This window comes from Pleuronectes platessa, chromosome 4, assembly GCF_947347685.1.
Source record: "Pleuronectes platessa chromosome 4, fPlePla1.1, whole genome shotgun sequence".
In the NCBI taxonomy this organism is placed as follows: Eukaryota; Metazoa; Chordata; class Actinopteri; order Pleuronectiformes; family Pleuronectidae; genus Pleuronectes; species Pleuronectes platessa.
Genome location: NC_070629.1, coordinates 19747305 through 19770415, shown reverse-complemented (window position 1 = coordinate 19770415; position 23111 = coordinate 19747305). Strand labels below are relative to the sequence as shown.

The window sequence follows — 23111 nt, the reverse complement described above, 5'->3', positions numbered from 1 at the left end:
TTTATTTATTTGGTGGAATTCCCCCCCTTCAGAGCAGTGTTACTTAAGAGGACCATGTAGAGCTCGTGGACTTAAGGGTTGGATGGTCTATTTGGAACGTGTGCTCTGTTCCGTCCCTGAGGCCACATTACACTTGGCTTTTAAAATGCTTCTCTCTCCGATTGACCCGGAGTTGACCCAAGCATTAAGCAAATGTGTGTGTGAGTGGGGGGGGGGGGGGGGCACGTGCACCTGTGTGTTCATGTCTCCAGACAGATTATTCTCACTTTATCCTTCTCGGGCTGGACAATCGTTTTGGCCTAGCGATCCGCCTCCCAGTGTGTGTGTGTGTATGTGTGTGTGTGTGTGTGTGTGTGGCTGTGTGTGTGTGTGTGTGTATGTGTGTGTGTGTGTGTGTGTCTCTGTGTGCTTGGCTGGTACGCAGGAAGTAATATTTTCCACAGTGAAACCAAGCCGTTATAAACACTGACTGAGCTGAGACGGCAGATACGAGCTCCTGATAATAAGCTTAGCGTTTCATCTCGTATGCTTCAAATCTGGACAAACGCACATTTTGTACAAACATGATTTTACGTGTTAACACGGGTGGTGGCCTCCCCGGACCAAAAGCTAATCTTTGCCCTAATCTATGTGTTTATTATTTTAGTGTTTGTCTGTCAGTCGTCTTTTCCTGCTTCCCATTAGCCTACATTTTTCTTAGTCTAACTCTTCAACATTAATTTCAACCTACTGAATAGAACACCTGCTTTGTGAAGCTGCTTTTTATCCCATAAGTTTGAACTCCTCCACTGTGACTGTCACTGTAACCTCAACAGTGCAGTCTTTACAGAGATGGTTGGGGGGATTAGTTAGGCTTATATCAGTCTGGTGGGGTTAGACCGATTAGACGGCTGGCAGACAAATACTCTCCCCACTATAAACAGCCTTACATATGTTTGTCTGTCTACCTGTCGGTAACTGCACCTGTGAGTAAATGTATCTGTGTATACGCTTTGATTTGTGTGATTATGGAGTTTTGGGTTACTCACGGGCGAGCTGCCCATTTCCTCCACGTTCATCAGTCTAACTACTGGAGACGTCTACAAACATCTAGAGTTTCCACTCTCCTGTTTTCCACTAAACAAAACTGCCCTGCCAAAGGGTTATGTCAGCCATATGATATATGGTGATGATATTACAAAGGAGAGTTATCCTTCTTACCATAATAAAATGTTTTATACTACACGTTGATATATAGTTTGAATATTGTAAAATAATAGGGAGGTGTTTTCTATTATAGAATCAATGTCATTCAGACCACAGCTGTTGTTTTCATTTTTGACCTGAAATTTCATTTGTGCACGGAGATTGGGCATACGTTGTGTCCCCAGTGGGTGTGTGTGTGCATGTGCGTTTGTGTGTACTCATTTTTATTACCTCTTCCTCTTCCAGCATAAGCTCTGATCTTGTCAGGACCAGTATACCTCATGGGGACCAAAGCTCAGTTCTAATGAGGCCATACATCATTTCTGAGCTCCTGGTTCAGGTTAGGGGTAAGATGTGAATTGTGGTTAGGTTAAGGTGAAGGTCAGGCATGAATTGATGATTGTTAATGCGTTGGTAAGGCTGCCACCGTGAATGGAAGTAAATGGAAAGTCCATATAAGGATAGCTGTGCAAATCTATGTGTGTTTGTGCATGTGGGCAGCTGGCAGAATTAGGGGTGGGTGTCCCACTTTTAATCATGTGGCTGATGCATTAAATGTCATTTACAGGGGCAGATTATCCTACCATTTAGGGGTGGAGCTTGCCTTGGGGGTGTGTGTGTGTTTGTGTGTGTGGGTGTGTGGGGGGGTATGTGTGGGTGCTTGTATTGGCTGTGGGCTGCTAAGCTCTGATCATTAAGCATGTTGAGAGGTGAGCATATGGACGACTGGAATAGACCATTTGACAGAACAAAGGACTGGCAGGGCGTCTGAGGGTTCATGCTGCAGCACACTCTCTATTGTTAGTCTTTGATATCATTATACTGTGGCCCACAAATCTCCATTGTTCCCTCTCTTACACTTTTTGGCCACTGGCCATCTTTGACAATAAAAGCAATCGATCAAGTCTCTAAAGACATTGAAATAGGGCGGTGGGCTAAAGGGAGGGTACATATTTTAGAAATTATATCTTCATGGGACACAAAACCCGAGATCTCATCATATGGGAATGAGACAATGACCTAAATGCAGTTCATCTATTAATTCATTCTCAACTTTGATCAAAGCAACATTTGCCCCCCCCCCCCCCCTACAAGATGGGCTTCTTTTGTTTATCATGTGTTGGTTTGTTCTCTAAACAGTAATAATTAAATCCAAGAATCATTTACACAAAGACAGTTTCACCTGCACTGCAGGACTTCATGTAGAAGAAGGCCTTTTTTCTACTCGCATATTACACCATGGAGATCAAAATTGAAAAAATTACCCATGGGAAGCTTTGGAATAAACTTACAGAGAGAACTATCTTGTCAGTGAGGACATGGTTTACATAGACGTTAGTGAGATTGTTGTACAATACAATACATACTCTTTTCCTTCCAGTTTTACTTTCTGGCCCATGTTTGGTTACATAAATACTAAGAGTAGTACCCTTTCACACCTTATGTTCCTGTTATTCTCTCTCTTGTCCTTGTTGTTGACCCCTGACCTTAGACATGCAGTTTAAACATGCTATCTATAGGAACAGAAAAGGATGTTGTAGCAGCGGATATTTTATTGCGTGGTTGAATCATAGACTGTAGATAAAGATGATATGTAGACGACATAATGACGACAAAGTGTCTTTATCACCCCCTAGTGGAGGGCTGCAGTATAGGTCGTATACCCAGCCTCCCTCATGTTAGTGAATGGGACATGGAACCATAAGTCGAAAATAGTCATAAAGATTTACCTGTGATAAGTGGAACATTTTTATATCAGTCGATAACGTGGCTCTGTTCACCGATTGCTTCTGTGTAGATTTTGGCTCCAAATATGCAAGATGGCAGTATTAGTATGTGGGATATTTTGGCTTTGTTTCAGGGCAGTGAGAGGAAGTGTCTTCCATCTTTCTATACAGTCAATGGGTGCAGGATATTCCCAATGATTGTAGACTAATCCCTGCAGAGGGTGGCTTCCTTTTCACAACACCGGCTGCTGACATTAACCTGGCTCATACAGGGCAGTTGTCCAAGAGGAGGTTACGTCCTGTGGTGTCCACTGCCTGATCAAAAGGGCTCAACAGGGTTTTTACTAATTAATCATGTCATCTCCCCAAATAAAGTACGAGATAGATCTTCTCCAACGAACACGAGGAACCATCTGTACTACAGCAGAGAATATAAACACAATGTCTTCAGTGATTATATTAGCTCCCTCCATCAGTCCGGCAGCGGAAACAGGTTTAATGACTCCTCCGTCTATATATATATATATATATATATATATATATATATATATATATACCGACACCCACTGTGTGTATGTGTGTGCTTTTGTACAGCTATCTTTGTGAGGACCAGTTTGAGTCTAAAACCTACGAAGTGAGGACATTTTGGGAAAGTGAGCGTTTAGCCGGTCCTCAATATGTGAGCCCCCGTTAATGTACTGTTTGGGGTTTAAGACTTGGTTTTAGGGTTAGGATTAGGTTAAGGGTTAGGGTTAGGCATTTAGTTTGGATGGTTAGGTTTGGGGTAAGGGCTAGGGAATGCATTATTCAGATGCGTGTCCTCACTAAGATTGCTGTACAAACGTGTGTGTGTGAGAGAAACACTGTGGGAGTATTTATTAGCAAGTTAATGAAAACCATCCTGTTTTAATCTCCTCATACTTTATGTCCATTATGATGTTCACTTATTAACGGTGTTAGAATAATTTCATGGTGCAGAGGTTGGATGTTCCTCTGCTCACTGCCTCCTCTTGTCTTTCATCTTCTCTTTGCTTTTCTCTCTGTTCTATCTTCATATCGCTGTCCAGCCTCTTTTCCTCTAGCTTTTCCTCTTTTCTTATCAACCTCCTCATTTATATTTGTTGGTTTTCCAAAATAAATAGTATTTTACTGTGAACTCACCAGGCTGTTAAGTAGCCCTGTAGAGAACATAGGCCAGGGCTGTGACTTGGCAATATGGAGCCTATTGTGTGTGTGTGTGTGTGTATGTGTGTGTTTGTGTGTGTTTGTGTGTATGAGCGTGTGCGCGGCTGTGTGGCTGGGTGTGTGTGTGGGGTCAGAGCCAAGAAACGAGCAGGATGAGTGTTTTATTGAGCCACTACTTAAATCAGTCTAAAAACAAAGTCTGTATTGATCTATCTGGGCATGAAGAGAGGGGGTGTGGACTAAAGCCAGGGCCGAGATGCTGCATGAGGAGAAGGGCCTGAGCTGTGTGGAGATAAATAATGAAGAAATAGATAAAGAAAGAGAGCGAGAGTTAATTTGCAGAGTGGATATGTAGTAATAGGAAGATTTATTGAAGTCTTACTGTACAGTTAGTTAGTTATTAGTCAGGAGCTATACAATAGAGTAGAAAACAGCATTTCCGGAGCACTCAGGCGAGAGGTGGCGTCCGGGGAGAACATGCAGGCAGCGGGACATAACGTTTAAACTCCTTTGCAGAAAGCACATGTTTTTGTTTACAGCACTCCCTAATTGTACAAGTGGGCTGGCGGAAACGGACCGGAAAATGTCACATACAGCCCCTACAGAAACAAATCTGGAAAATGTTCAGTGCATGAATGAAAGGTGACCCTGAGTTCATACACAGTCGCCATCACCTTCCAAGAACCCTTTTGGAAGAGACCTCTTAATTGAAGCCTTCGGGACGTGGGCCCGGGTCACGGCTGGTTCCACCTTAACTAAAGCAGCCCACAGCTCTGAGTCCATGTTCCCAAAATATCTGGATGAAAGATAAACCATCCCCTCGCCTCTCCTCTGCCCCTCACCCCCTCTCCCACCCCTTGTCGTCTACTCTGCTCCCACTCTCTTTTTTACCCTTGTAATCTCCCCTCGCCCCCCCCCCCCCCGTTTTCTGTCTCCTCCCTGTGTTGCCTCCTCCCATCCTCTAATCTCACCCCTCGTATCATCTCCCTCATTTCGCCTCCTCTGCTGCGTCCCTCTCACTCCACCCACCAGCGATTTCCCCCTCCTCTTTTCCCTCCCTCTCTCCTCCCATCCCAACCTCCAGCCGTTCTTCCTTTCGCCTCCCTCTTCTTCTCTCCCCTCCTCCCCCTTTCCCCTCCCCTCTGTCATTAGCTGGTATATAAGAGCATTGTATGTTTCTACCTCCCTCACACACATATACACACTCGGTGTGTTTGCTGGGAAGGGTCCAAGGGAAACTAGGGATAACATTGTCTACCTTCCACTAAAGGAATATCTTGCTCTGGAGCTCCCACTAAAAAGGTACAGCCTCTCCATTCAAACTTTAATAGCACTTATTTATAGGAAATGTGCTGCAGTTGCGGTATTGTTAGCTCAGTGTAAATTTTCTTTGGAATCTGTTCATGTTTTATGCTCTGAACAACTGCAATTTATTCTAGTGTAGTAAGAAAAAAAATATTTTAATACTTTGCATGTGAATATGTTTTCACTAACAAGAGAGCACAGACAGTCTTTTTAATTTATTTTTAAATTTTTAGGTGTATTAAATATATAAATGCTTTATGTTTAATTTATTTTCCACATTGCTGCTTCTCATCTCCTCCCTTTGCGTTATCATCTTTATCTCTCATGTTCCCTCTTGAAAATCCTTTTTTCTTTTCACGTCCTCTGTCTCACCATCACAAATCTAACGTGTACCTTTCATTCTCATCTCCCCTCAGATCCTGGATCAGCATCTTAAAGTGAGACACGCTGTCCTATACCCATCATCAGAAGCCTGCAGCGACATCCCCATTATCACCTGATCTGTGCGACGTGTTTGACCCGCCATCAGCGCCGTCACTCGCCAGCGACATCAACACCGAACCCTTTTGACGTTATCGGGGAGACCATGAGCAACAACTACAGCGTGACTCTTTTAGGCCCCGCCCCCTGGGGCTTCAGGCTGCAGGGAGGGAAGGACTTCAACATGCCCCTCACCATCTCCAGGGTAAGACCAAAACACACAAACGTGGACCAACACTGACCGACCCTCTCGCTTTTCAATATTTTCAGCAGAGCAATAAAAGTACATGCCTCTATTTAATCTCCACACACATGCACACACACACACACCCTCGGGGCAGCTCTAAAATGACGTGCCACTGAAGCCAGGTGATTAAACATGATTTAAACTGAATTCCATTACCTTTATTCCTCCTCTCCATCTTTCCTCGATCTGTCGCTTCGACCCCCAACACCACACATGAGATCGCCCAACTTAATTATTTGCCATCTGCCATGTAACTACCACTCAGGAAAGCTTCCCTCTGTCTCTGTTCCCCTTCCCTCTGAGTGTCTGCAGCGAAAGAGCAACAAAAACATCCTGGAACACCAACATAGGCTTCTGTCCCTCTGCTCGGACAAGTCACTTGATGGTCCCTTGGTTTCTTCTCCTATCAGTCTCTCCTCCTCGATGCCTGTCCAGTTGGCTGTTCATTCATAAATAGCATATCACATGAATACAGTAGGTTTCCCTCATTACTTTAACTATAGAGAGATCTTGAAACATGATAATCCTTTTCTAAATTTGGTCAAGTTCCTATTCCGTTCCTCTGGGACAGTGCCGCTTCACTGGTATGCACACAGAAATACAGTGAAGCTTATGCACCCCCCTCTTCACACACTCTCACACACACTATCACGCACTCTTACAAACACACACACACACACACACACACACACATGTTCACAAATCACAAAAAGTGGCAGCGCACAGACATATGGCAACGTGAGCCTGATGATGAATGGCTTGCCAGGTCCTGTGCCAATCCCCCTTGGGGCCGCTTGGGGTTGCCATGTTTGTGTTATTGCTTTGGATGTGATACTTTTCCCACTAAGTGGAGCCATGTGAAGTCTAACCACAGTTGAGTGTGTTTGTGTGCGTGTGTGTGTGTGTCTGTGTGTGTCTGTGTGTGTGTGGGCATGGACACAAAGTCACCTGGGACAACTGAGAGATAAGAGTTGTACAAAACATCATGTTAAACACAATTTAATTTTTGGTTCTGTTTGCTGTCTGAAATACCCGACCCAAATATTTCGCCGTTGTATTGAAAATCATATTTTGTGGAAATGTTTCTGCTGTATTGAGAAAATAAGATAATACCTTTAAATAAACTGGTGATGTTAGTCAGTGAGCTTTTCATATGTCCACAGAAATTGGCAACAAATAAACCCTAACTGTCTCAGCAGCTCACTCTGACCTTTGCTGCAGTAACACAATGACGTCTATGGTTTGAGGTTTCAGGACATTGGCAGGGATATTCTGATATAGTTATTTAGATCTGCTCAAGACCGTGAAGTGTACAATCAGGGCAGGTAGTATGACGTAGTTTCCAAATTAGGGTCAGGTCATGACTGGAGATTTCAATAAACGAATCAAAGTGAAACATAAATAAAAGAATCATCCTGTATTTCTATTTCAGTGTAACAGTGTTTTCTTTACTAGTCTGTTCTGTGTATTTTCAAAGGTGTAAAGAAAAACTGCTAAGGAATCCAACGAAAACTTTGAAAATATCCCCATTTCTCATAATTTGTGCATTTGATAGCCCAGTGATGCACCGACGCCAAATTGCTGTTCAAATGTGTCTCTCCTGAGGAAAATAAGAATTGTTTCTCAAGCTCTGGATTCTGTTGCAGCTTTTGGATGCACAAGATTTTTTTCTTTTTGGGAAAAAAACTGTAAAACTGAAAAAAATTAAGAATAGCAGTCCATCTGGTTTGGGAAAACCTAATCTGAGGGGATGCATTATTTAACTTAAGCTTTTTAAAGCTGCCTGCACTGCAACCCTGAACTCTTCTACACATCACGTGTGTGTGCACACAAATTGCCTCTCATAGAAAAAGTGCTACCCATAGATGCACTGTATGAATGAATGTGTGAATGGCAATAAAGTACTGTAAAATAAAAAAAACTGTCTAGTGTCCAATGCTCGGATATTCGAAATCGAGCCGGTTGTTATCAGGAGAATTCCCAGCGAGTGAGTGGACGTGTTGATGGCGTCTCTATCCTTCCGTCCTGTGGGCTCTAACCAGGCGCCTTTAGCCAAACTGAATTTTTCCAGTAAGTGTCCCACATGGATAATCACTGTTATGTGTGAAAGGGCAACTCCAGACAATGTCCTGAATTCAAATGTGAAAATGGCGTAAGACAGGAGATATTTATTTTAGTACTGTTGGGAGAAGCCGTCAGGTTTTTTTTTGTGCCAGAAGGTTTTATTGTCTGGTTTTACTTTTCAATTGCAGTTTGGTTAATTCGAGGCAATAAAACTACTTGGTCAAATTGAGGCAATAAAACTACTTGGTCAGGTTTAAGAAAAGACCATCATTTGGGTTAAAATAGACTTCTTTGCAATATTAAACACATGCAAAGGCTTTTGGGGACAAAACCTTAAAGGGAAACTTCTCTGATGTTCCTCAACTGGGCGCATGTGAATGAATGAATGAGTGAAGGGTGAGGCTGATATACAGTGAATCTACACACAGAGCCGAGTGGTGATTTGAAGGCTGTCTGTCTCTGACACAAACATATGAGGTCACTCACCAGGTCGTCCATCTGGATCTGTCTCTCTGCCGCTGTCATTCTTATCATACCTTCCTATTTGGTTTCTCTCTGTCTCTCATTGGCTGTTAGAAGTTATGCAACTCATGACTCACCGCTCACGAACAATATCGTTTTCAGTCCAGATACAAGAATTACACCAAACCCTAATCCTAACCAATTAAATCCAGTCAATGGTGATGAATGGCAGTGTTTCTGAGTTTTGCCCACCCCAGCCTTTTTCACAGCAAATAAGTTAACATGGAATTTAATGAAAAGCACTGGCGTCAGTTGAATTATGGCTGAATTCCATTAAGCTGCTTCAGTTTCAGGGCCCTGGTATTTTTCACGCCTGCTCCTTGTCATGTCTCACTGGAACGTCATCGACCATGTTATCCGCGCCACCTGTGATTTTCCTACAGTGACGCGTCAAAATGTCGAGATACTGTGAAAAAGGGCCTATATCCTGACACACACACACACACACACACAGGCTGCTCTCTGCCAGTCGGACCACAGCGTTGGTTCTGAGAAGCGACCACAGAGTAGAGGTTATTTGAAAACGCAGCACCACTGCCAGACCACACTTACCCTAACAGCTGCTGTTGCTAAGGTCTGCATGTGTGTGAATATGTTGTGTGTTTTGTTTACGACACCCGTTTCACCCACTGTACTATGAAAAATCTTACCTGTGTGGCATCATTGGTCCAAGTAACTGCTGTTTATACACATTCTGCTCACTCCCCTTCTTTTTCTTTTTTTAAGTGGAGACCAGCAGCTTTTGTACGAGATTCAGTGAGTTTCTCAAAATGCCAATAAAGTTTTTACCACAGTTTGACATTGTCCATAAAAGGAGATCTTTAGAGAAGACGTTACAAATATTTCAACAAAAGCAGCCAAGGTGAAAGAGATGGTTTGTCCTCAAGTATATTTAGCCTATTGTTGGCCGACAGTTAAAAGGACTTTCCAAATATTGCCATCGACAGATTAACATGGAGATGTGCAGTATGCAGAACAGCAACTGTCTGATTCACACACAGGTTTATGTGTGAGAGGTTTGGTTTTGACTAATAGGCCACTGGCTGTTGCTCGGTTTAATGTGAATACTTGAGATAGATTCCTTTTAGTCTGTCTCTGTAAGCACAAGGGAACTTTAATGAATTCCCTGTTAGTGAAACAACCCTTTTAATGGACACTCTGTTTAAAGATTTAGGAGAAAACCTGCAGAGGAAGATCTGCTCACCGTTAACTCCCCTTGAAACCTTTTATCGTAAATTCTGATCTACCGATCATAAGGTTTTCAAGAACAAGGCCTCTCATGTGCAGAGGCAGAAAATACCTGCCTGCTTTTCCCTGTTCAATTTACAGGAAGTGAATCAATATTTAAACCTTTTCTGGAGGCAACCCATTTAGGATGCACTGCTAAAATAACCTAAGGGGAGGCAGCCCCAGGGGAGAGGATGCATTAAGACTCTAAGAATAGATGCATCATCTCACAGGTCAGCTCCCATGACCACACCCACTCATGTCCTCAGATCTGTGTCTATGTTTTAAAAGCTCCAGGGTCTAGAATGAATTCTCCCAGACTTCACTTCAACCAACACAATGCAGGCGGAGACAAAACGTATGACAGGATATTGATTGACTTGCTTTTAAAGGGCCTATATTGTTTTTTCTGGATATTGTCCCGTTCCTTTATTTTGCCATAGCTTTGTTGTGCATGTTAAAAGTCTGCGATGTGTCAAAGGCCAAAGTCTGCGATGAAGGGAAGATCTTCCTGAAGAGCCTTTAATGCCTTGTTTGCACGATATAACTGTATAACATGCCCGCCTCCAGGGTATCACTGTGGCAGATCCAACGCCATTTATACAATGGCTACTGCGTGTTTATAACTGATTATGGTTTGTTGTTGGCAGCCTTCGTTCTTCTACCCTGTGCATTGTCCCAACCTATTGATCAATAGAATAGGGTCAACCTATTGGCAGGAGTGTGTATTGCATCTTAGTTTTCCCACTTCTGACAGTACTAAAGAATCTTTATCTGGTCTATTTTTTTTGGTGTTGTTTGCCTCGTACTAAGCAAGAGTATATTAATAAGTCAAATGTTTGTTTTTACCTGTTTGGATAGTTTAGTTTATACAAACATTCGGCCCTATGTCCGTAATAACGCAACTTAATGTCATCACTTTGTTGTGAGTATTACACAACAGCTTTTGCAAAGTTGGTAATCACTGTCGATGAAGTTAGGTCAGTGACCACAGCAAAATGAATGTACGTCTAATCTACCTTAAAACCCTTTTCATGGAAGAATGCAGTTCCTGGAAAAGCATCAACGATTTCTGAGTCCTGCCTCCCCAGAGATGCTTTTCAACAGCCGACGATAAGAACCGACCACGGTGATGGGTCTATTTCAGAGACCACTGAGTTCTATACATAGTGTCTTTTCTCTCTGGCTTTCTGCCCCACCCCCCTTTCTCTTGCACTCACATTGTTTCATCGACCAGGGTCTCAAACCAAACTTAGTGACTTAACCTTTCATACCGTGAGGGCGAGAGCCAGTTGACAGCTCCTCCATTTTACTTAATAATACTTTAATCTATCTTAATCAAACAGGTCCCCTGCGTCCCTCTGAGTATCTGTCCATCTTAGTGAAATAGTCCCAGAGCCAGAATCAGCAACTTATCATTTCCTCTCCCATAAATCAATCTGTCAGTGCTCATGCATGTGTGTGTGTGTGTGCGTGTGTGTTTGTGTGTTTGCTGGTCAGATCAGACTTGTTGTATTTGGACATTGTAACAGACTTGACCTTTCTGAGTTCACAGCAGCGCAACAATTAATCTTTTACGCGTTCAAAATTAGCTGGATGTTACGTTACCTTGCAATATTTGGCGTTGAGTTATTATGGCTTTTTGAGGATTGTTTGTCATGGCCACTATTTTTCCATTATTACCAGTTATTTATAAGCACATGGGGATAAAGTGAGAGAAAAGACAGGGATTACTTCTTTTGAGATACTCTGATCCCTCCATATTGTGTGTCCTGCCGGTGACCTCACCCCGGCATGTCTGTCCTCACCGGTAATGGACTGACTAATCCATTGAAGAAGCCTTATCAGTGTCACTCATGCCAATAGAGGAACCGTGCTGAAATGAAAATCACACCTTAAATACTTTTAGCAGGTTAGAGCATTGACAGCTCTTCAGACGGGGGCACGCACGTCACAGAGTTGTTGAGTGACAATTTACTTTATTCAATGAGATTAGACACAAGATTTGGAATGAGCTTAAAGCAGCTGAATGTCTGAGCTTCAGAGGATCATGTTCGTGTTCATGTCAAACTAGCTGCAGGAAATAGTAATGAAATGAAAGTATTTAAGTAGTTACATAGTAATAATCCTTGAAAAGATGTAACGTACCTGGACAATTTATTTCGTATGCCGTTTTCGGACATGTGTGAGGAGTGGGGAGTTTGCCTTTAATTTATAAAGAACGCAGAAGGAGATTGTTCGAGTCGGACCTGGTCACAGGAACAGGAAGTCACCCGGCGAGGCGCCTGCATCGAGCAGGAGGCAGGACGTGACGTAAAGCACAATGTTTTTGTTTACAGCACATCGACATTGGCGCCGACCCTTATTGCCAAAAGCTCTTGAATCTTATCGTCTTTCCAGGTTGACATCTTTGTCTCTTTTCACCCTGACATATTTGTATTCTTTTAGGGTTTTTTTTCTCTTGCTTTTACGTCCATTAGGTGTTAGACAGGTCATCAACACGTCCACTTGCTCGCTTTTTTACCGAAATTTCTGAATTTCTCATATCGTCTCACTCATTTTCTGGATTTTTATTTAGGGACTTGCGGGATAAGTTCAGTTAAATGTGCGGAGAAGCTCACTCGGGTATTTGAGGACATAGAGGACATTTTTTGAATGATGCTTTTTTCTGTATAAGTGGAGTGAGCAACATTTGTCAAGGCCAGAACATTTTTATAACCCTGGCAGACGAGGAAAGCCCGGTCATAACATGCACCGCAGTGATTTCACAGTGAAGAGACTTGAATACTCTATTGTTCAATGCAGCTATAATGTATTTTCCGTAGTAGCTGCTAATCGTGCCGTGTCTCCTCTGCTTTCCGTTCAGGATACAGGCCTCCTGGCTGCTGTGTTTATTCCTTATAATATTGGTTGATGACAAAGACCAGCAGAAATTAAACTGAAAGGGCTGCGGGTCAGGAGCCAAAAAGAAGCACAAGAAAACAGCTGTTGAAAGTGCACAGCTGTCCTCCTTCCCTGGTAGTTTGATCCTGAGAATATCAGTTGACATTTTGGGAAATGAAAATGGGAAGACTGCGAAGGACTGTTTCATTTTTTTGCCGTGAAGCATCGGATACAGTGCAGGTATCAGTGAGTTACTGTGATACTGGAGACATTTTAAAAACAGGTTGTTTCTCCAGCAGATTCTAAATGAATCCGGTGTTGTTTTTTGACACTAGCATTAAAATAAATGAAAACACATTATCTGATTTTGAATTCACAATTGAAAATAAAAAGAAGAAACTCCCTATATACTTATGCCTAAAAAAATATTCAAGTGTTCATCCTCCGTCATACACAATTATAGAATTTACATTTTGTTTCTATAGAATTTACAAGAATATTTGTATTTTGTTACCATTCAGTTAAACATGATGTAATCTGTAGAAGCACCATTTGGGGATTAAGTACACCCTCTGTTACTCAGTGCCTCTCTCACTTTCCAGTCCTGTGTTCTAACGGCTGTACTCTTGAGTGTGTGTTCACCAGCTCTGCCGATACCAAGCCTCTCAGCTCCATTACAATCCCATCATTGAGTCTGACTGTGAATGCGGACTTGTTCACCTCTAGCTCAGCACAGTGCAGTAGTTTACTAGAGGAAATGATGTTGTGCTGGTCCTGTGTGAACAGTGTAGTGCTCTGTTTCCTCTGTTACGCTGACCTCTCACTACGTATCCATGTAAAGGAATAATAATAATAGTCCTGCTTCAATACTTTAACACCTGTGAGACACAGAATGGCTGTAAAGCACCAAGAAACACAACAATGTCCGAGCGTAAACGAGGAAGAAGAAGAGAAATCAAGACCGATTGGATGAGGCCATTTGATTTAATACTTTTCCAGCACATTGTCCTCAATTGAGAACTATGCTGACGTTACCTCTCTGTTTGTCCGTGACTTCATGGTTTAAAGCAGGTGAATCGAATGTGTAATGGACCTGCTGCTTTGTAAACCCAGCAGATCTAAAGATCCTCGTCCTTGTGTGCAAAACTCTGTGTAATGTGCACAATGTGTTTTTTGTGGGGTTTTGGCAGCTGTAGCTTCAGTGAGCTGCAGTATCTGTGGGAACTCAAGCCTGTGTAGCCTTTTCTCATTAGCGTCTGCTTAACACACGAGTCAGGTGGTGATTATTAGATGCTGATGCACACATAGCTTTAGGGAAAGAGAGTTTTTCAGATGCTTTCATTAGGTGGAAAGTATGTGTTTGTGTTTGTGTGCCAGCATAGGCGTGTGCACACATGGGTACACGTGCACTCATGCTAACATGTTGTATGCAGATGTCGATCAGCCACTAAAACCAGTTACTTGTTGTTTTGTTATGGCTGCTTGTTGTAGAGAGTTTAGTCCTTTATAGACAGAGCTGCTTGTGGAGTAGAGGCCAGTGCTCTATAACACTGTATTGACTCATAAAGGACTTGATCTCTATCTCTTCTTCATTCTCTATTATATATGTTTGTATTATGTTTGGCATAGTCCGAGATATTTGTGTCTCCTGCTCTCAGCTTTTCAGTCAAAGCGTGAAATTCATTGTCAGGGTTTTGTGTTGATATACCAGCAGAAAGTTCAACTTTGTGTGTCTGCAATTCCAGTTATTTCTTCTGATCAGAATTTTCAAGAACTTGCCCTGCAACCCTCAAGAGATCAGCCGACTACATCAAATCCATGGACGTTCCCTTTGTAACAGTGGATTCTGTCAGATAAACTAGATACTGTTTCATGCATTTCCAAGATGATTCAGCATGACTCACTTCATTCAGGACAATAAAGAGCAGATTAAATGTTACCAAAGGCAGTTTACTACATGGAGAGGTTGAGGTTATGTATGCCCCTGCTTTCCCTTTGTTAACTTCTTCCCTTTTTTGCGACTCTTTTTCATCAATCTTCCATTCGGTCCTACTTACTTCTCGATTTCTCCTCTCTTCTTCGTAACGTTGTGTTGATATTTTGCTGTTCTCTGTGTTGCTTAGAGATCAGAGCACTGTAGTTGTCATGCTGTTTTCCTGCACACATTTCCTTATAACATCCTTTCTGGTTTTAAGTGCAGAGCTGGTCAATAAACAATATGTTTTTTGTAAAAATTTTATATGGATATATAAAATATTATGCTAGAGGTCTTGGACATTTTTTCCTAATTGCAGTTTTCTGTCCCCTCACAGGATTCAAACGTGTAACACGTTACATGGACATTTCCTGTCATGGTGGATCACACTAAATGATGAGCTAACTCTAGCATATGGAAGCAGCTTTGTGGATGTTTGAGTTACCAGGACCAGTCTCAGTAATTGCGTCTCCTGCTCTCAGCTCCTCAGAACGTAGCGTGATATGAACCATCTGCCTGTCAGCTCCGTCACTCCCGGTGGTGAAAGCAGCCATTATTCAAATCACTTGGTCAGTGCGTTCAAACCAGACGCCTCTGCAGCGCTCCAGCCAAACTTTATTACTGCGTTAAAACCAAATTCTTTGTCCTTCTAAAGGTTTTAAATCAGGTAGCATACTTGTTGACAAGTGACATAGCTGGAAGTCTAATGTCAAGTTCATCTGTGGAAGCTTTCACACGCTGCATGTGTAGCGATGACAAGTGAGGACCCTCTAACTTTTGCATCAACATTGAGTATAGTGAGGCAAAGATATTTTACAGCTTGATTCAAGAAGGAACCTAATGAATTTTGGTGTGAATTTGGTTATTTTCCCTTCATTTTCTTTATAGGTTGGTCAACATCTTCCTTGATTTCTCAGATAATAATTCATGGATCTTGAAAGAAAACATCCTGTATGTTCAGGGGCTGGTTTCATAAAGGGAACGTTGGGCCGTGGTGGAGGTTTAGGGTCGAATGAGTGTCACAGTTTTTTCATTAATGTTTGTCTGTCTGTTAGCAAACTTATGCAAAAACTACTGACCTGAGTTCTTGGCCACTTGGTGGAAGGTCAGTGGGCGAAGGAGGAACTCATTTACTTTTGGAGCAGACTTGCTTAAGAGGCGGATCCAGGAATTTTTATATTCACTTTCTTTAACATTGGGAGATAGGGTATTAGCCTACAGGCGGAGGAGGTATGCACCCTCCGAATGCCTTTCTAGTTTTCAGATTTGTTTCTCCAAATTTAAAATGACAGCATCATTCTTTTCAGCCCCAAAACGTTGTCATCTCTGAAGGGACGAAGCATTGCACTAATTAATGTTAGTGCAATGTTCACTGCTTTGGTCTTTACTAATTCCTCTTGTATTGATCTTAAGAGCTTTTATTTCTACAATACATTTCAGTTTTATTTGCAATTAAAAAACGTTCCAAATCCCCAAATGCGCCTTAACTTTCCTCATCTGTTTTAGTTTTCTCTGGTTTTGGGGCTTTAGTGTTGTTGGTTTGTTAATATGAGTCGTGGCCGAGTGTTAACCGATGTCCGTGCACTTTTGAAGCAGTGCTCAGTCGCTGCCAGAGTGTGCACTTGTACTGTGTCTTAGTCTCCAGTGTATTACTGTCTCCAGTGGATGTCTAAGTGCAGTGTTTAAAATGCTGTTTTCTGTCATGGATGAAGCAACGAAGCCATAAATCAAACACCCTGGGAAACCGAGCGCTCGGCCTCTCGCATGGACGGATTATTTCAGATTTCTGTTTCAGATTTTCTCAATTGATTTGCTGCGCCCTCTTTGATATGAAAGCTGAGACTACTTTGAGCCCTGACATCTCTTTTAATCAAACTGATTGAAAACAAATGTTTGCTTTTGGAAACAGATCAACCAGCGCAAACAATTCGGGCAGACTTATTTGGAGAAGACAGATTAAATACTTACAACTCAAATATAAAAGGTTTTTCCTCTTCGTCTGGTGCACGGCCTCTTGTTCGGGTTCAGTTAAACTCTCCCGTGTGGACGCAGTTCACTTTGATGCAGGAGGAAACAGAGCAGTGCTTCTCTGTGGATCTGGAGAGAGAGGTAGCATTTGTTTGGGGGCAGGAACGGACCACTAATTATGGGAAAACACACAATTGAATGTTTTGTGGTGAGAGTCTGGTTGAGAACAGTGCCAGAGTGGTTAGCAGGAACACACCCCTGGAAATGAGTCCAGACGTAGCCCGCAGAATAAAGAGCCCACACAGTCAATGTACCCAGTAGCGGACTTAATTTGTGTTTCTCCTCTCCCACTCTTTCTGCCTTCCACTTTGTCCATGCAATTTTACTCAATGTCAAGTCCGTCCCTCATTACTCTCCTCTTCCTGCCCTGTGTGGCTGCTTGTGAGACGCGGTGACTGATGTTGCGTGTGTTGGGCTAGCATGACTATAAAAGGTTGGGGCCACAGTGCCTTAACACTAATCCGGGTCCAGAGCCTCTTTTATTAGCCCTGCCTGTGTCTGTCTGTCTGTGGGTGTGTGTGCGTGTGTGTGAGAGTGTGTGTGTGCGTGCGTGTGAGAGTGTGTGTGTGCGTGCGTGTGTGTGGCAATGGAAAAAGACAGAGGGGAATGTGACAAAGATGTCTTGTTAGTCTCTCATCCTCGGCACATCACTTCAGAAACACGTTTTCTTGTAGAGCCACCAAATCCAATAGCTACTCTTAAAGTCATGTGTGCTGGAGTAAGAGCCTCTTCAAGGCAAGAACAACATCAATGTATTGTGTGTGTGTGTGTGTGTGTGTGCGTGTGTGTGTGTGCGTTCAGCGATGTGGTCTGTGTGGTCCTTTTTTCGTGCTGTCAAAAGAAAGAAATGACCTCACTCCCCTTTGGACACACTCGGTCCTTGTGTGTGTTACCAAGAATGGTCTGAACTGCAGCTGCAAGGTGTTTTAACAAGTATCTAGACACCAATTTATTAACAATGCAGCAAACGCACAAAATCAAGTACTGGGAAATTTCGGCTGTAGACTCATAAAGACTCGATCAAGCTGTTTTCTGACATCAGACTCCAGACATGTGATTGTGGTTCAGGCGTGTTCACAACAAGAGGAAAATGTCCAGAGTGTTCAGGTGAGGGGCGGCGTCTGGGAGGAACATGCAGGAGGCAGGATGTGACGTTTAGATCCGGGTGCAGAAATCACACATTTATATTTACAGCACATTGACTTTGTCGGCTTTTTCCGCCAACAACTGGGGAATCTCGTTGTCTTTCCAAGTTGACCTCTTTGTCTACGTCTTCTCCTTGTATGGCTCCTCTAAATTTTTTTTATTCTTTATGTTTTCTTTAGTTTTGCATCCGTCGTGTGTTTGAACCTTCATCAACCTCTAACCCTCGATCGCTGTGAATTCTACAGACATTATCCTGCTGTATTCTCACTCAGACATTCTTAGTTATTAGTAAGGGGTTGGCAGGAAAAACTCATATCTCTCATATGAATCCCTCTCACCCTGAAACCCCCTCATATGAAGCCCCATGCAGTGCATGTCTGAAAGCAGCTTATGAAAAGATATTGTCTTTCACATTGCTCCCACATACAACAATGTGGCATCATGGGAAAAAGGACTAAAGAACAGTGTCAGATTGCAATCTGACACTGTTCACTGTTTTGCACTGTTTTTATATCTTTTATCTTTTATATATTTTTATTTAGATATGTTTATGTCTAAATAAATGTTACTTTGTATAAATATTAGAAAAAGTGGGTAAATAAGAAGTAAATAGTGAGTAAATATATATTGTATCTTTTTACTTTTCTTATGTGTGTTGTATTTATTGTGTTTTTATGTTTCTATGTTCATTATATGCACAAATAACCAGAGCAAATTCCTTGTAGGTGTAAACCTACTTGGCAATAAATACTTTCTGATTCTGATTCTGAAAACTGTGTCACATTATAAAATGTGTCCCTGTCCAGCCTGTTGATAAGAGGAGCTCTGGTTTATTTGACACAGACTGAAACATGTGTTTTCCTGTCTGTTGGCAGTTTTTTCTCCATTTTTGCCACCATTACTGACAATGTATAACTCACATGTGTAAGATAAGGGGGGGCAGAGAGAACACATAATAACACTTTTTCATTAGATTCTATTTTGGTGAGGAGTCAAGCCAATTTATGGGGCCGTTAAACGCTCGGTTGCCTCGCAACTCTTCTCCATCGCTTGTTTACAAAATACGTTTTGCATCGCTCACAGATGAACGGACAACAACGCCGGGTATGCGGGTGGAAAATGTAACAGCCGCTCCCCCTCCTTTAATTATAATAACATATTCAACCATACTGACAGAACATAATTGATGGTATACAGCGTTTGTGCATGTTGAAGCCATGTTGACCAGCAGGGTTTGTATTAAATACCAGTTCCGCTGCTCAACATGTTGCTGCTCGGATCTGGTTCCCATTAAGCCGCTTCCTCCAGAGTGGAAGTGCAGCAATTAAACTTTGTTTAGATGCTGATATTTAAAGCATCCCTCAAACATCACGGAAGACACTGAAAACCAGAGGCAGGAGAAATGGAGCGTTTACATGTGCGTGTATGCATATTTTGTGTTGTGTACAAACTGAGGGATGTCTGGCTTATAATTGTTGTTTCCACAAAGCCAATAAAACTGGTATGTCTCTACACCATGTAGTTTCCCCATTACCTATTTTTCACCTTTTTAACAACATCTTGTACAGAGCATAAGGCTGTAATAGCTTTTTATTGGACTAGTTTCACTTAAATTGATATTTATTTGTTCCTGCGTCTGGAAATTAGCTTAACGCAAAAAAGAATAAACCTCCAGTATAAATTTACCAAATGTCAGTTCAATATTTGGATTAAGCTTTCAGGTCCAAGTTAGTGGATTTACAGATATATTTGAATATTCAATGTTTATGCAACCATCCATGCAATTCAAATGGGATGTTTGGCTGTTAAACGCTTTGATTCATTTTCAGTGCATGTATATTGATAAAAGTCAAGTATTTTTCTTTGACCTAATTTTCATGTCATGATCGATTGAAAACAAACAAGTGGAAAAACTGGACACAAAGATTCTACTTCTAGCTGTGATGGTTTTTTTCTGTGAGTCAGTGGTTGTGAGACCTTTCTGAACATTTCTCCCTCCTCTAACAAGCTTTGAGCTCAATATCCCAGCAGGTCATAAAGAAGAGAAACAAAAGTAACTGGGAGATGAAGGCTCCGGCCATTAAACACACATCAGGGAATGCACAGACCCTCCATCATGTGGCAAAGAACACAGTCTTTCATTAGCTTCACCCAAATACTGGGAAAGGAAGGGATCCATAAATCTCGTGATAAATACAGAGTGAAAGTGCACGTCCCACATCGCCTCAACGCAGCCTCCTGCTTAATAATCCTGACTGCTGTGTCGCTGCTCCTCATTTATGATGTCTGTGGGTTTGTTTTGCAGCTGACGGTTGGTGGGAAGGCGGCTAAAGCCAGCATTGCTGTCGGTGACTTGGTTCTGTCCATTGACGGCATCGCCACGGAGGGCATGAACCACCTGGAGGCCCAGAACAAGATCAAGAGCAGCGCTGACAACCTCAGCCTCACCCTGAAGAAGTAAGCAATGACCTCACACTGTCTGTGTGTGTGTCTGTGCGTGCAGGGCTGTACTTCCAAAGCGGGAACCCAACCGCTTCACTTTGCAATGATTTAATGTGTGGATGGGAGCTGGTAGCCATTTATCTCCTGTGACAACGCAGGATCCGTGCGCTTCTTTTGAAAACCTCCCAAACAATCAATCTCGGCGTCAAACCCAAAGTCGAAGCGTCGCCGCTCGGCCCCAGAAATCCTGCTTCCAGACAGATGTTCAGTGTTGTTGGAGGAGTCAATCTCAGCTCCAACAAACATCAGCACCATTAGTTCTGCTCTCCACGTCCCCGGAGGAGAAAGGAATAACTAGAATCACAGCGAGAGCATCACACATGTGGACCACCCCCTCTTCCCCCTCGGCCTCCTCCTCCCTGTTATGGTGGGATCCTGTTGTAGAGCTGATTTATCACAAGCAGCTTTGTTACAGTGTGTGTGTGTGTGTGCAGGTTTGTCTGGCTTCATATTGGTTCGCATGTGGTATGAATTGTCTGGATCTTTGGCAGCACTTGTAGGTGTGTGCGTTTTTATTTAAACACTGTGAGGAACTCCAGGTTCCTGCACTTGTCCTTTTGGATCCAGGATCAGGAAAGGAGTCACAGATTTACAGTGTTCAGAGCATACAGAGGTAAAACCTAATGGAGCTTTAATAGAGCTGAGTAAAGGGCTCAGTCTGCTTTTCTGTTGGGTTCATTGTGTCTCCATATCTGGAGTTCACATTCTGTGACGTTTCATCTTCCTTTCACTCCTCCCCTCATTTGAGTCTAACAGAGCACGTCCTTTAATTTGTGTCCAAATGATGACAGACTGAGGATGTTTGTTTTTGGTCGAGTGGTAGAGAACATATCCTGCCACAAGGTTTGTAGAAACTGAAGGTCAGGCTGTGGATTTCTGTGTGTGTGTGTGTGTGTGTGTGTCTGTTTTACTTTGAGTGAACAACATCCATGGTCAAAGGGCTTTCGTGATGAGGGAAACAGGTCTTAGAATAACTGTGTTATTTGTGTGGGTTCATACTCTGATGGACACTCAAGGTTTGTTTCGCACGGAGGAAGGTCACTGAGTTCTGTTGACAGCGATGTTAAAGATGTGAACTGAAACAGCATTCAACTTCATTCCAATGTCTTTGGAGCAACGACTTCTGGCAACTCAACAATGTCTGACACTGTTAAACAGTATTCTTAAAAATCAATGATTCTTAAGATGTCATTACCAAACTCGTATGACAAAGAAATGCAATTGAAGCCTGATATTTCAAAGTTTTACCAAAAAATTAATAAAAAGAAAAGTTGAATGCGACCAAATATACCCAACCTGCCTGAAATAAATGGATTGCCTCAAGAATTCTGTGCTTCAACTAAGGTTTGGCACTTTGAACCAGTTGTTATGAAAGTAGCACTTCATTGACATCAGTCAGCTCAGCTCAGCATCAGGACAGCTGCCCTGCTCCTGTCAAAGAGATGAAAAAGAAAACATCTGTTGGTCTTCAGGAAGTCACTTTGCCGAGACAGGAGCTAATCCAGCTCATAACTTCCCTGTAAAACCACAACCAGCCATTTTAAAAACCGTTTTTTGAACAGATTAAACCAATGAGATATAACCTGTTATTGAGGTGTTGGTAGGGGGCCGGTGTTTTTCTAGTCTGTGGGTGTATTATCGTCTAACTCTCTGCAAGACAGAAAATAAGCAGTAAGAGTTAGATCTCCGACTGTCCCAGCTTAGTGTTTCCAATTACTTCACCAAGGTCCCAGACCGGCTGCCAAGGGCCAGTGCATCAGAGCTCACGTATTGGTGCGTTTGTGCCTGTGACAGGACGTCAGGCCTTCAAGGGTTGACTCATCCTCTATTGGAAACACATGGAATGGCTTGTTTCATTAAGTGGCAGTATTATTTTATTAAGGCGGTGTGACCACGCACCGCTTTGGGGACAGCTGGCTCCAGCTTCTGCTTTACTGGGATACTTTACGGTCCAGAAGGTTGACAGTGATCCCCTGTGCCTTCTCCAGATTCTTTCTACTTGTTGCTTGGCACTGATTGGCACGGTGAGTGTGTCACGTCAAGGGTCAACATCTGGACTTTAATGGGTTTAGATGCGCAATGGAAAGAACCAATCTAGTCTCTTTGTTTTTCCTTCGTTTTCTTTGGCGTCAACCTCGTCTCTTTTGGTTTCTCCTCTCAGTCTGTCGTTTCTGATTGGGTTTGTCACTGGGTCAGATAGCAGAAGGAATGATAACAGTGAGAAATGTTCACGACGCACATGGTGTCTGTGTGTGTGTATTTTAAAAGGAGACAGGTTGTTATTCCTTCTCCAAATAAAAGGATGAGGGGAAGAAGAGATGGGCAGCAGATGTGAGAGGAGCAAGAGAAGGAGAAGCTGTTGAGCCGAGTGGTCGCTACAGGAAAGAGATTGAACTCATGAGGCTAGAATTATTTTTAAAGATGGCATGGCAGATATAAGGAGGGGTTTAATTATCCTGGCACTGTCCCACCTCTCCATCCTGTAAAAAGCTGTTTAAAGTAATGCCAGGTAGATGCATGAATGGAATTGGCATGGTTAACAACAGAATCATGACACACCAACATCAATTTAGCCGTCTCTGACACCTCATTGTTTCCCCATGGAAAACGAGCAGCACGGAAGGTAACAGGTGCT

General features: G+C 42.6%; 1 protein-coding gene across 1 annotated transcript in view; it reads left to right on the top strand.

Moving 5' to 3' along the window:
• The first annotated feature begins 5179 nt into the window (after positions 1 to 5179).
• The window catches only part of pdlim5a (PDZ and LIM domain 5a), a 62836-nt gene continuing 44904 nt past the window's right edge, over positions 5180 to 23111 (top strand). Inside the window, exons 1-3 of the mRNA XM_053421780.1 lie at positions 5180 to 5399; positions 5819 to 6087; positions 20280 to 20431. Of these exons, the coding sequence (XP_053277755.1) occupies positions 5989 to 6087; positions 20280 to 20431 (251 nt within the window). The 5' untranslated portion in view covers positions 5180 to 5399; positions 5819 to 5988. The remainder of the gene's footprint in view (positions 5400 to 5818; positions 6088 to 20279; positions 20432 to 23111) is intronic.